This window comes from Scatophagus argus, chromosome 10, assembly GCF_020382885.2.
Source record: "Scatophagus argus isolate fScaArg1 chromosome 10, fScaArg1.pri, whole genome shotgun sequence".
Classification (NCBI taxonomy): domain Eukaryota; kingdom Metazoa; phylum Chordata; class Actinopteri; family Scatophagidae; genus Scatophagus; species Scatophagus argus.
This window is the reverse complement of record NC_058502.1, coordinates 17,124,336-17,138,987: the sequence shown is the minus strand read 5'-3', so window position 1 is coordinate 17,138,987 and position 14,652 is coordinate 17,124,336. Positions and strand designations below refer to the sequence as shown.

The window sequence follows — 14,652 nt, the reverse complement described above, 5'->3', positions numbered from 1 at the left end:
ACTTTCTGCCGTCAAATGTCCGTGTCTCCCGGATAACTCTGGCACGGTCCGTGGCAGCCGGGAGATGGGGGCGTGGTGGGCCCGGAGCACGCTGAAAAGCCGAACTGGCGGAGCTAGTGAACGAGGAACAGCTAGCTGCATCACCGGTGGAGAGAGAGGTGTATCAGGCCGCTCTCTTCTTTTTCCTGACCTGGTCGTGGGCAGCTCGCGCGGGCTGAGCCGGCGGAGCTGTGACCGGGGTTGCGGATTTCCTGGGCCAGCTGGTCCGACCGGGCGGGAGGGTCGGGGCGAGCTGAGGTTTCGGCTGCTTAGGGATTTTAAACTGCGAAACCTGGGAAGCAGCCTGCGCTAGACTTTTACGCTGCGCAGGTGGCGAGGGAGCTGGGGGTTTACGTGGGAGACAAAGCCGGAGAGCTTCATCCTCTTTCTTTTTGGCTTCACACCGCCGTTGCATGGAGTGCAACGCGGAACCAAAAATCCCCTCCGGGACAACGGGCATATCCAGGATGTCATCCTTCTCCCGGTCTGACAGGTTGGTGAGGTTAAGCCACCGTGCACGTTCCTGCAGAACCATAGTCCCCAGCGCCTTTCCCGTGGCCCGGACCGCGCAGCGTTGGACGCGGAGACACAAGTCAGTGATGACCGGGATCTCCTCCCACGCAGCTGGGTCCTGAGTTTGCCCAAAATCCTCGCATAACTCAGCCTGATAAGCCGTGAGCAGGGAGAGGACATTGAGCGCTCTGGTTGAAACCGCTACCGCCTTGTACGCCTTTTCAGTCAGGGCTGACTGAAAACGGTCGGACTTGGACGGCAGGCTGGGACTCCTGGAGGACAACGCCGACAGCTGAGGGTGAAGGTGCGCTGCGACGAGTGGCTCCATCGGAGGCATGCGGAGCAGACCCAGGCTCTCCATCGCCTCACAGTCGAGGGACGAGGCCCCGGGGATCGGGCTCCTACTGCTGTAAGGGCGGTCTCTCCATGAGCACGCGACCTCATCCAGCAGTTCTGGGAAGACGGGGACAAGTTGCTTTGTCGCGCTCTTGGCCAAGGGCAATTTCTTCCCTTCGTAGCGGGATCTGGAGGTCTCAGCTACGACAGCAGGCCAGGGGATGGACAGCCGGGCAGCAGCGCGTTTGCACACGTCGAGCATGTCCGAGCTGGGGAGGGGAGAAGCTGGTGTGCTGCTCTCATCTCTATCCCGAGAGGCGACGGAAGTCGCGGGCTTTGCAGCCCGAACCGGAGTCATGAAGATGTCGTCCTCGTCTTCATCCTCTGATATGAGGGGCACTGAGTCGCCATCTTCATCGTCCCCATAGTCCAACAACAGGACGTCTTCCTCCTGCGGGGGGTCCGCTAGGTCGAGCTGGGAGCCCCAGCTGACGCTAGCCTCAGAAGCCGCCGCCGCGACCTCCCTCTCCTTTCCGCCCTCGACGGCGGCGCCGTCGGAAGGGAGATAGGGGTCATGTCCAGACAAGCTAGCCTGGCGGGCTAGCCGTCTGCGGAGACTCTTAGTCGTGAACACCGCACAGTGTTGACACGAGCCGGGGACGTCGATAGCCAGCCGGGCATGTTCCAGCCCTAGGCAGCTCGAGCAGACCTGGTGTGGGTCCCTGCTCGATATCTTATTCCCACAGCGACAGGGACGGGCCTCAGAGTCTCCGTGTCCTCTGGTGTGAGGGGTTCTAGCCTCCATTCCTCACGAGCTGGTGTGCAGGCAGGGAGTAGAGGTGGGTAGCTGGTGTGCTACTCTGAAGAAAAAACCGAGGGAATAGCTGGTGTGCTAGCGCTCGGAAACTTGAACAGCCGTGGTGGGGCGTCCAGGACAGTGCTAACCAGACCGTGGTGGGGCGAGAAAAGCACAGAAGAGCGATCTGGTGTGACCGCCGAAGCAAATAAAATGTCCAAAGCTAGGTAGCGCCCGGCGACAGAGGCTAAATAAGATCCGTCTGTGGACAGTTAAGCTAGCTAGCCCAGGACACGAGATATGCTCCGAGTGAGAAGAGGTGTTTGAATAACGTGTTGCCGTCCGCATGAACTATTTAAGGTAGATGGTACTACCTGGGGCGGACGGACACGTTTCACCAGCCAATCAGGATTGGCGTAATGAGATTGATGCTTCTGAGGTCTGCAGCGAGGCGTGCATCCCATAGTGAGACATCGAGCGAAATATTATGAAAGAGAACAAGCATTTGCTGTAATAGAAAACTCTGAAGTACTCAAAGAGGTTCTCATAAGAGGTAATAATCCTTTCCATTTACTTTCCATTTACTATTCATATTGTGTATATGAGCCCATTTCAGTGCTTCACCATGTTATCTGAAACTGATGTTTAGTTCTTAATCGTAATACCAAACAGAAATTAGAGTGAGCTTTTTGTTACGGTTGAATGAACAGGAGTTTCAGGTGAAGTTGTTGCTATTTAATATTTCGGTCATTATTCATCCTTCTCTTTGATGACTCGTCCGTGTATATTTGTGGACAAATTATTATAAGATATTAGCTCACTGCAGATATATCACTATCCGTGTATCTGCGAGCCAATAAGTAACAAAACAAACAGCACAGTAATTTAAAACAATTTCTCTACCAGAGAGTACTGACAAGCTCATTTTTCAATTGCACTCAGTTTATGGCTCAGTCAAACTTCTTTTAAGCAAAACTAAGGTATGGCTCATTGTCAAAATTTCTTTGTGTCTGTTATTAATTCTAATTAATTCTAATATTATTAAGTATATATAATATAAAATTTTACTTTTAAAATATTCAGCTAACATATCCCATATAAATATGAGAACAAACAAAATTGAATAAGTAAGTTAAGCAATTCATATACAAAAAAGATGCCTACAAATGTCTGCAGTGCTATAAATCAGTCTCAACATGAAGGGTCAGAAGAAGCCTGTGACAGAAAGATTTGTGGAAAGAAAAACTGTCTGAGAGTTGTCAGTGTCACACAAACTAATACAAGAAATCATCTTCCCCATCCTCTGGCCCCATTTAATTAACCGTGTCTTTGCTTGGAAGCTTTTGTTGGCCACAGTGGCTGTGCCATATGAATCCTCTGGACTGACAGGATAGAGGAATTGAACCTGATGTTTGTTTGAGTTGGATGTAAGAGAGTTTCTCTCATATGAACATTTGGCATTTATCCTTTAGTCAAACAGAGAAGTTGGGCCTCTTACATAAAAGGGCAATGCCGAAGTTCAGCCTTATTAATTTTGTTCAAAATCTATTATATTTTAATAAGCAGAAATCCTTTTGGTAAACCAACACTGTAGCAGATATTGGACAGCATGGAAATGAAATTTTAACAATTCTCATAACAACCTTGAAATTTAACACCAACACTCGACCCCTTTAAGAATGTTCAAATAAAGCCTCACAGTTTCAGTGGCTTTAGTTTAACTTTAATTAAAGAGGAAAGATTATGGTTTTCCAAAGAGATGTCGTTCTGATCCTGGATCTTCGAGAACGTTCAGCATACCATTGTAAAGTAACCTAGTAGAGGAGACATCTGACTGCTGATCCATTGAGTGCCAGCAACAGTAGATTCAAAAGAAAGGCTATGAAAATATAAGAAAAGTATGCAGACAGCACACAAGGCTCAAGAGGGGGATGGTTGGTGAACAGTTCCACACTTTCCTGAGGTGCCTGAGGGGCTCTGAATTATGTTCTCACACTGACCCCTGGTTGTGGCCAATGGAACAACAGCAGCATTTAAGGCCAGAACAGAGGTGACTGGAAACTGAGTAATGTCTCAGTAAGCAAAAGTGAGCCAATGACAAAGCAAAGACACGCTTAGTCACCAAATTTCTCTGTTTGCATTTCCTTTCAAAAATATCCTATGTATTCTGCTGAGTATTCTGATCAGTCAAGCAGTGCGATATCTTTAACAGATGTGTTATCGATGAAAATAAGCCAGACTGGATTTAAATGGTCTGATGTAAAACATCTATCTTGTAGTGCTGCTGTTAAGCCTGCATCTTAGTCAACAGAAGCCCAAGAATCAGGCAGACTAAACTGCTTATCACCCAAATTGTCCTTTAGCCACAAGTCTGATGCAGAGCATGCCACATGTTAATGCACTGTTAAATGGGCCAAACAGAAATGTCTCTAAATAATATGATCATTCATTCGCGAAGGATGACCTTGTGCTGATGCCCACTTAGTGAAATTGAAAGATAATCGCAGGCAAACAAATTAATCCAACAGAAAAGAGCTGTTAGGAAGAGGTCTTGCCGCAAATTTCCCCACTGAGGGACAAATTAGGGAAATTGTTATTCTTAATTCTTATTCTTATTCTATTATCAGGGGGTCTACAGTCAAGAGAAAGACACTGCCTGGTTCATCAAATTGTGGTCAAGACCAAGACTGACATCACTCTACCAAACTCTGCTTGGGGCCTTCACCGGGACCTTTCAACATTGTTCCCTACCCCTGCCAAAAGTTCATTTCCATGTCGTCTCATACCGGCTGAGCTGTGAGCTGTGGTTTTAATGTCATCATCAGGGTAACGCGACCCAGTTTGTGTGGTGTGCCTGTCATTTGGAGGAATTCAAACTGGGAAGAGGTGGTTTTTCCACTCTGCTCTGGCCAGCTATCCTCTCCGCACACATAAACACTTGGTGAAGTCACTGGAGCTAGGGAAGAGGGCTGTATGAGACCAAAGTTTGAAGCTAAGTGAATCCAAACGTTACAGAGACAGAAATCTCAACCAAAAACACTATTATTTAATGATAGCTGGAATCATCTCAATAAGCTAATGTTTTCTCCAAGTCCTAAAACATAAAACGCCAAAAGAAAGTACCTACTTCATGTTTTTGCTCACCTCAAGGCAACGAGAAGAGTCAGGCAATGACTCACTGATAAAATCTTCCAGGAGTTTGGGTTGATCGGTCTGGGTGGAAGTCAGCGGGGTAGGAGAGACAATGGAAGAGACCCCATCAGCGTCATGTCTCATCTGCTCTTTCTGAAGACGTCGCTCCTTCCTCAACTCTTTGGCCTTCCGGCATGGCGGCCGGCTAGAATCAGCTCCCACCCCTGTACACCAGCGAAATGAAAGAAGGGGGAAGAGACTTGATTTTGTGAACATTAGACCATATTTCCAATGATTTTTTTTCCTGCACCTCTGGGCAAATGGACTGCCATGTTTACATTAGTGTACCCCCTGTCTAAGCAGTCCCAACAGAAAGCCCTTCGGAAGTCATTTTCTTGTCTCCCTGCTTTTACATTACATTGCTTATGAAAGCTATAAAACAATATGGTCTGTGTTAATTAAGCTCTAGTGGTCAGCAGCTAGCTAGTGTGAATTTCTAAAGGAACAGAAGAATAAGGAGACATAATGAACCCAAGGGTTTTTTCCCTAATAATGACAATGAAAAAGATAAGGTTATTAGGTTGTTACTAACAGAACACAAACTGTTTTTTTCTTTCAACAAGACATACAGGAACATTCTCTGAAGCAATCTCTTCCCATTTCACTCTCTGTGTTTCCCTCCGCATCCTTCTTCTACTCCTCCCCCTCCACCAGCACCACCTCCTGGGCTCTAGCCAAGCCCTCCAGCTCTGCGGGCATCCCATGTCAACAGTTTACACGCCCACATCCTGTTTGGAGCAATAAGGAAACAAGAGCCATTTCCTGCTTGTCCTTTTGCCAGCCACCACCATCAGCTCACTTACTAACTTTCCCCTTCGTCAAAGTCACGAGGAAGAGAGGGACGCCTTCTCCTGACGGGGAGAGGGAAACTGCCAAGGTTCACTGGTAGCATTTAGCTTCAGCTGACTGAAGCTACTTTCTACTGTGAGGTAGAGCTTCTATCCTGAGAAACGTAAAGCATCTGGCTTATTTTCATGATGATCTTAAAATTATGATTTGTAATTATGAATGGACAGATCGAAGTAAAAGACTGAGTGCTACAACCGCAGCAAAGTACATTGTACTGTGTATAACTTCCGTTTTGTAAGAAATGCTGCATTTTCTTGAACAATCTGTTTCATGTTATCACATGAATCTTGCCAGTTCCTAGATGGAAAGTCACCTGGTCTTTGCATCATCTCAGTGTCCAAGTTTGCTGTACTGAGCTTTGATGGTACATGACTCAAGGTTAAAGGAGGAAAGCATTTCTGAGAAAACTCTATGATACAGACATAAAACCCTGGGAGTTATGACACGGTCAAACAGTTTCCCTGTTTAAACACAGCTACCTCACTCTGTTCATGTGCCCCTCTTCCCTTTACTGACACTCTCACTACACACACTTTGTCTCTCAGACACGACATGGTTACTCAGAGGACAGCATATACAGCCGTCGTGAAGATAACGGATCAGTTCCTGTGGTAGAAAGATGCTCCTGTTCCTATGACAATGTCCCTCCCCACCTCCACAAACTCACATAGGACTCTCAAAATCAGCCTCAATGCAAAATGAATTCAAAGTGGGTGGAGGATACTGGATTCATGAGCAGCAACAAAGATATTAACATGGGAGTATGCAGTGTTATTTCTGGAAATATATTCTGGAAAAATGTACTGTGTACTAGGACTGAGCATTATTAAAAATTGACAATACCAATACCACTAAAGTGATGACAATACTAGTAGAGTACTTAATTCAGTATCTTAATACACTGAACTGCCAACTTTGTCAAACTATCCTCGACTTCATCACACACCAGACTGTGTCAGTTGTAACTGTTACAGTAGTGGGCCAATCACATTTCACATTAAAAAAAAAAAAACACGTTTGTGTTGATTGGCTGAAAGCAAAACCATAAAAATAGGTATTGTTTGACTAATGAAGTTTAATGATTTAATGATTTGAAGTAATGAAGTGGTGCTGGGTTAAATTGGTACCTTAGAAGGTATCAAGTACTGTTGCTGACTCTTCCTACTTAAGCACACTAAACTGATCCTCAGTTTCCGCAATATACTGTTTCCTTTCCGTTTTTCTTTCTGGGCCATCAGGCTTTATGCTATCACTTTAACTGATGCCATAAACACAATTCTTTCACAAAAACTAACTGGCCTAAATCCTAACTCTATTAAATTACTTCACATTGTAATAAAAATCATTCCCTCTAAGTCCCTTTAGAGCAATTAAAACAGTTTCAGCTTGCATTTCAGCAACAAATTTACTGTAAAACCTTATTCTGAATTGATTTAGTAATGTCCTAAAAAGCAGAAACTCGCACAGCTTTGCAAAACACAGCATTTCATATGTACTTCTGTATCTGTTTACCTCCAGCTTTGCATATGTTATATGCCAGATAAGGAGCCATGTTTTCTCAAGCTAGAGCTGGAGCCTGTCCAATTTTATCAAGCGCTCCAGTCATAAAGCTAGTGGAAAAGATATGGCCAGGTGTTTTCTGTCAGCAGTGAATGAGGAGGGAGTGGAGAACCACTGGCTCAGCACAGAAATAACGAGCCTATTGAGTAGCAAGCAAAGAGGAAGTGAGGAGGATTTACTGACAGTCTGAAGAAGACGAGTGCGGTGCTGACACAGGTGTAAGAGCAGAAGAGTACTGCTGGAAGTTTCTTTTTTTCTGTATGTTTATGTCTATATCTTTGCCAGTACCAAGCTTTCTTGCTCCAATGCACGTCCTTGCTTATGATTAATGTGCATGGGGGCCTGTTCTGATTAGATGTTTGAGAGGAGAAGAAGTGGTCGAAAGCTGAAATATCAACAGTTGTTAAAAGTGCTGCTTCCTGTGTTTAATAGGAGTTTATTATCTCTACACTGCGGGTGTTATTTATTCATTACTGTGAGCTGGCTGTGAGGATATCCTGTACTGGAGAATAATGAGGAGAACATGAACGATAAGTCGAAAACAGACACACTCTTGAAAACACAGAAGGAACACCAGCCATTCACCAGGTTGTTGAACGGTGGAGTCTTTTACATGGTAAACAGCGACACCCTCTGGTACCACACAGGCACTTAGAATTAATTGTAGCAAACTGTCACTACTTTTAAAGTCAGCACTGCTGCTGTCTCAAAGAATACCAGACATTAAAAATAAATGACAAAACATAAAAACTGTTTAAGCAGCTATCTGGCTTTGAGATTAACCTTTTCAAACAAAGTACATCCTGTTGCCTTTTGACACATTCTCCAACAAATGCTTATACAACATACAACCACACTGAAGTGCCTCAATTTGAATATGAAAAAACATTTGCAGTAATTTCATGTAATACCAGAGCTCGAGAAATTAATGACACAGACACATATTAATTAGCAGATGTAGAATAATATTAAGACTGACATATGAATTATTCACAACTTCTTTATTCAGTGTGACATTAGGGTCTTGCAGCTGTTCTCTAATCACTCGTAAGATGACAGATGTATGCAGCTCCAAGTTCATGGATTCAAAAATTAACTATTTTCTTGATCAATTAACCTGCAGATTATTTTCTTGATTAAGGCAATTCATTTTTTGTCTATAAAATGTAAACACAAAATGGTTAAAAAACAGAAGGTCAGATTCCAAATGCTCTTCTTATTTTTTTCAGCAAACTAATCGAGTACTCATTGCAGCTCTAGGATCATGGCTCATGTTCTGTATAAAAAAAAGTCACTGGTTAAGTAATCCAGAACACACAAAGACCTGTTCTGATGCAGGAAAATAACAGTTAAAGGTTATGTGCTACATAATAATGGGTGACTACAGTAACACCTATTTTATTACTCTATTTCTGTAACAGAACAGCGGCATTGATTTTTGATGAGTATTACGAGCCATTTGAAAGGGAATCAGATTTTTTACCTGGTTTTGGAGCAGTGGCTGTTGTTCTTCCATGTATGACGGACACCAGATCCTTCCCTGATGCTTCTGAGATGGGAGGTGTGACATCCACTACCTCCGTCTGGACTTCTGTGATAGCTGGACATGTTGCTACTTCCTTCTGAATGTCTATGCTTGCAGCACACTTCACTTCTGACTGACACATTTTACTGGGTTCCCGTGGACCTGCTTCTTCACACACTGAGTCCATTGGCTCCCCTACATGAACAAAATCAATATTGTTTACACCAGGTTAAGTGCAACGCACCAACACCATTTTGAGTTTGTGGCCATCTCTGACTGTAGCCTCAGCCATGCACTCTGATCCACATGCAGTTCAATAGTCCGATAGAGTTGGCTGCCCGACCGCTGTCCATTTTTTTCATGCTTGGAATTCATACCAATACAGACAAATTCAATAGACAATGCACATGCATTAATAACAACTCCACAAAGATAAATATACTCTTACCATCACCCTGTCCTTTTGGTAATTCCCCTTTGGAAATGAATTTGTTCATCTTCTTCAGGATTTTCTTGTGGGATTTGGAAGGCTGGAATTTCAAAGCATGACACCTTGACAGAAAGGACAATAGTAAATGTTTGGTTAGAAGAAAAAAAATTAGCATAGTCTATTTGTCATGCAATATTTAATAGCTACTGTATATATGCTATATATAAAAGTCTCATCACTTTTGACATTAATTAAAGAATGAAATACAGGAAAAAATTCTGATGGGTAAAGAACCATTACCTGATAGTATACTGTGGACAGCACGTCTTGTTCATTATGGGTTTATACACATATTTCCCACTTCTGAAAAGGAAGGAAAGAATAACCATCACAAAAATATTTAAATTAGCAATATTTAAATTAGAAAACAATTTGAATTTCATAATGACAGCTCTTGAACTATATTAATGAAGAAACTGAAAAGGTCCATGTATGCTGGGAGAGCATGAAGTTAGAAGACAGCTACTCACCTTCTCCAGCCTCGGTCTATGAGGTCCTGATAGTCCTGCACCGTCATGGTGTGAGACCACATCCCTGTAGAAAATAAAAGGAACATCTTTAAAAACTTTCAATTGATTTCATATGATTTTAGACATTACTTTTCACCTGTCAGCAATCATAATGTTATGGCAGATCAGTATAAATTGTGTATTATAGTTGTACTGACTTGTTCAATGCTACGTATTTAACACAATATAATATCAGCAGTTGATAGTACTGAAAGGGCTGAAGCTATTTAAAAGAAAACGGTATTACAATGTGGTGGTATATGATCAATGACTTTTCCTGTACCAGTATTGTGTGAATGCATGAAATGCATTTGCATTTTGTGTGCCTTTTATCCGTTTTTGCCAAGGTACTGAAAGAGGCCCTTTTTTTACACTAGTATTGTATTGAAGTTTAAAATCCTGGTATCATGACAACCTTCTCAGGTATGGCTGTAAAGCAGAGACTCTTGTGAACTCAATGAACTGAAAGATGTCAGTCCCCTATTAGCTGTTAAATTGTTGTGAAACCATTTTTTGAAAGTTGAACTGTACGAACTTGCATATTGTGATCCCTGGGACAATCACAGCTTCATTAAACTTTCCCAGAAACAAACTAGAGACCTAGGGCATTCAGGGGATTTACGGCTTTCCAAAGAATATATACAATAAAGAAGTTTCTGAGCAACTGCCAGAACAGAAGTGCTCGCAATGCAGTTCTCAAAGAAATCTGTGAAGGTCAACAGTTTTTGGTGTCTACAAATGTAGTACTTTGGAGAGATTTTTGAAAATTTCTATCAATTCTCATGAGAATGGCTCAACAACAAATCTGTGTAACAAATTAAATAAGAGCAAGAATAAGAATTTCCTTGTTTATTCGTCCCACAGGGGGGAAATTTGCACTGCTCCAGCAACACAAGGACAGCAATAAGGTGCAAATGAGTTAAATAAAAATATAAAAAACATGCAACAACTATACAAAATAGATTCTTAATATTTACAACTAGATTCAACTAAATTCCTTTCCAAAGAAGAAAAAGTACACAAAGGAAAAACACATATAAAGTGACTACCCATTTGTGCTTCAGAACATCATATTGTATCATTATGTTGCCCAGCTTCCTCCCCTTAAAGACCCCCTCCACCCCAAACAGACAAATACTGAGAACTTGAGATAAATTTTTTAAGCCTGAAATCAGAACAATGCATTTAAGTAAGGAGTGGTTTGTCAAGAAGCTGCTAACAGAGTTGGGTGGGCAGTTTATATTTTTATTTCAGCTTAAATCATAGTGTGTCCCAGAGTATTTTCCCACAGTGCTTTACGGCCCCAATATCAACATACTAATTTATTATCTGCATCCACAGCAGCTTGGATCTTACTTCCAAGAACTGAAGTCTGAGCTGGCTGCCTCAACTCCTGACCTTTTCCTCTGCGGTTATATTCACAGTGTGTGCACGCACACACACACACACACACACCAACAACTTAGTCTCTATGACAAGACCACTATCAGTTTACATCTAAAACAACCAAGGGAATTCAGTGTATACCAGTTCACACAACACACACTAGGTTTGCAACTGAACATAATGTCCCGTGCCCCAGGAGAATGAGTCCACAGAGACAAGCAGACAACACAGTGTGATCCAACAGAGCAACAGTGAAGCAGTAAATAAGAAGCAGTAAATAACTTGACTTAGTTCTAAGGCCTGAAGATACTGCAGCAAGACTTCATTATTTCTTTATAAAAAAGATTCTGACTCTGTGAGTGTCGGATTTTATCACTACCTGAGCATCAGCTCAGGGGCTTGTGACAATGAGGCAGCTGAGTGTGATGGTGAGGAAGTGATGTTCCAGGTTCGAATCCCGGTCTGGGCCCTTCTGTGTGGAGTTTGCATGTTCTCCCTGTGCCTGCGTGGGTTTTCTCCGGGTACTCCGGCTTCCTCCCACAATCCCAAAAACATGCACATTAGGTTAACTGGCTACTCTACATTGCCCTTAGTGAATGTGTGAGTGTGTGGTTGTCTGTCTTTGTGTGTCAGTCCTGCAATTGACTGGTGACCAGTCCAGGGTGCACCTCGCCTCTCGCCTGCAGTCAGCTGGGATAGGCTCCAGCGTCCCTGTGAAAAATCAGATGTTTGTATTGTGGTATTTTTCAGTAAAGTCATGAATAGGAGGGAAACCCAACCCAGAAAAGTAGAATGAGCTGGATGTGAGAGCAGCAGCTGCCATCAGCAGGGCACAGGAGTGCTTTTCTATCATTCACACCTGATCTGTATGACTTCACTGAGGCATGAAAGACGCAATAAAACACAGGAGGGCAGATGTTTTACTTTAGCGCAGGATTGCATTTGCATTGCCTATAACAACATTGCTGATAACATCACTGTACCAATCACAAAAAGAAAACCATGTTACATAGCACCTGCTTGGAAAAGTTCACGACAGAAACACTGCTCATATATCTGATGATCATGATGTTGATCTACAGACTGTTCCAGTAAAAACATGACACATTATAAAAGAAGAACCACTTGAACTCAGAGACCTGGAACAATGGCTTCATTTGTACAGTTGTAAGCTTAGTGCACTTTCATTTAAACTGCATCCACACAACCTATAACCTTTTCACACCATCACTGATTACTTACAAGAATTAGAGAGGCAGTCGTTCTTCCTCCAAAGAAACTGCTATACCCACATGATGTAACATATCCAGATTATCACTCTTATCTTACTTTAGAGAACAGCTCTCGTCTGCGGGCTTTGAGCCCAGTCACTAATCAACTGCATTAGGAGCTGCCTGAAACCTAATTATAATCAACCTGTCTCGCCCCTGCTCACCTCCGATGAATAACACCATTTGGTCCAACACAGGAAATCCCTTCTTCTTATATAGCTTTGTGTAGCTCTTTGTCAAAATCAGAACTTTTTGTTTTTTAAAAATGCAGGGTTACATCAACCCTGAGTGCCATTTAACAGCAGCCTCTCAACACAAGATATACCACAGCATCATTAGTACCTTTAAACTTTCTGTGATTAAAGCAGAAGGATTCTTAAGGGCTAAAGAAACTCTACCCCAGAATGAATATAACAAGCTATGCTTACTTATCATTAAGTATACAGTTATACAGCATGGGGAAGGCTCCTTCCTGGTTTGCAGCTTTCTATGATACAACACTCAGTTCTTCTTGTACAAATCTGGCATTTATTTCAAAAATGTCCTGACAAACAAATGTGTAAACAAGCAAACACAATTTTGTTTCTACTTCATCTGAGATTAGGCATTTGAATACACATGCCAAGTAAGAAGTGGTGGCATGACACGAAACTGATAAATGACATTTTGAAAAATAATATTAAAAGAAACAAAGGCATGCTCAATCCATTGGTTGGTCTCTCCTTGTTTCATTACTTTGGAAGTGAGGCTTGACGAGACCTCACGACTGGAACAGGAAGAGAGGCTTTTCCACTTTCCACTCCTTAAACTGAACAAAAACTGAAAACTCTTCAGACTCGGCTTTTACCACAAAATAATAATGATAATGATAGTGATTAAAAATGAATGAGTAATTATCTGTGCTACTATGCTGTTTTGTTTTTATCTCATTTCTGCTTGTCATACAATCTACAAACATTATGTTTTAAGTCTTGCTAAAGTGAGAAAGCTGTAGATTGCTGAGAAAACAAACAGTAAACATGTTGTCTCCTCTTTCAGCATGTTGTGAAATCTCAGCCTCTTTAGTCTCGTGTTTATGCAGTACTCCACTTAGTTTACATTCTGCGTTGCCTGTTACACCTGAAAAAGTACAGCAGATACTATACCATCCACCAAATGATAGACAACTATTATATTGTGCGACTTAGGGCATTTTGACTGTGTAACGTTAAGTTAAATAAAACCACACTGCTCTTACTAAAAATCACTTCTGAGCTTTCCACACCAGTAGATGTAAATACACACTAACGTCCTGGATTTGCGCATTGAATTGTATTTAACTGACAAATAACATAAAAGCTTCTAATTCTTGTACCACATCAACTGTACTTGGCTTGTGAGGACAACAGCACAGGTTCCCTGTCCAGCCTGCCAGTCTAGCTCTGCAGAGACTGGCCTTTGGCTAGCTTGATGCTAAGAGAGCTGTTAACGAGTCCACACTGCTTATGTTACAGCGACAGTTTTGAGTAAAATATTATGTCCCAAACTGAACAGGAATTCAATAACACCAGCCCTATCATTTCAAGTGCTTTAACTCATTTTATTCTACAATATATCTTGGGTTGTTTCTCACGATGAATGATGTGATCTGTAAGGTGCTAAGGGCTAAAGGGTTAATGTAACGTTAGCTGAATGCTAACTACACTTAGTAGATATACTGTTCATTCAGTGAAAGTACAGCATATATAACTTACTTCAACTTCTTGAATTTAAGATTATACTACAGTGCCAATATTCTTTGAAAACCGGTTACTATTCCAGGAAGTAGACGGAGGCCACAGGTCGTTATAGCCAGTTCAGTAAGAGCTAGCTGATTCTTCAGTAGACACTTACCATGAGAAAAGTTCCCCTTTTCATTTTTACAGTAACCACAGCGGTAACCATCGTCTCCGCCGAAGTATTCTACTATAGTGTAAGACTTATTCCCTGCCATGTTTAAGATCCAGAGAGGTGACAGCTGAGTTTAGCAGTGTCCGGGTAAGTACTGTACTGTTAGGCTGGATTCCAACCCCGCCCACACCCGAAACGTCACTAGTGCTGCGTTGAAGACAAATGGGAGCTTTCAGGCCTCTTATATCTAGAGAGCTGTGCTGTAGTTACGTTGGTTTGTGTGAATTTTCAAGAGCAAAATGATCCATTTTAACGGT

The 14,652-nt window shown here is 42.3% G+C and overlaps 1 protein-coding gene across 8 annotated transcripts in view; it reads right to left on the bottom strand.

Annotated features, from left to right (window-relative positions):
* The window catches only part of LOC124066233 (arginyl-tRNA--protein transferase 1), a 55,496-nt gene extending 40,945 nt beyond the window's left edge, over positions 1–14,551 (bottom strand). Inside the window, exons 1-6 of one of the 8 annotated variants that reach the window (XM_046402480.1) lie at positions 14,339–14,551; positions 9,771–9,834; positions 9,541–9,603; positions 9,259–9,362; positions 8,769–9,005; positions 4,829–5,040 (exon numbers count right to left, since the gene is read on the bottom strand). In XM_046402480.1, coding sequence (XP_046258436.1) covers positions 4,829–5,040; positions 8,769–9,005; positions 9,259–9,362; positions 9,541–9,603; positions 9,771–9,834; positions 14,339–14,438 — 780 coding nt within the window. In that variant the 5' untranslated portion in view covers positions 14,439–14,551. Of the gene's footprint in view, positions 1–4,828; positions 5,041–8,768; positions 9,006–9,258; positions 9,363–9,540; positions 9,604–9,770; positions 9,835–11,574; positions 11,719–11,788; positions 11,829–14,338 lie in introns of those variants that run through there. The other 7 variants (XM_046402487.1, XM_046402485.1, XM_046402479.1 and 4 more) reach the window with 7 other exon arrangements.
* Positions 14,552–14,652: the final 101 nt, after the last annotated feature.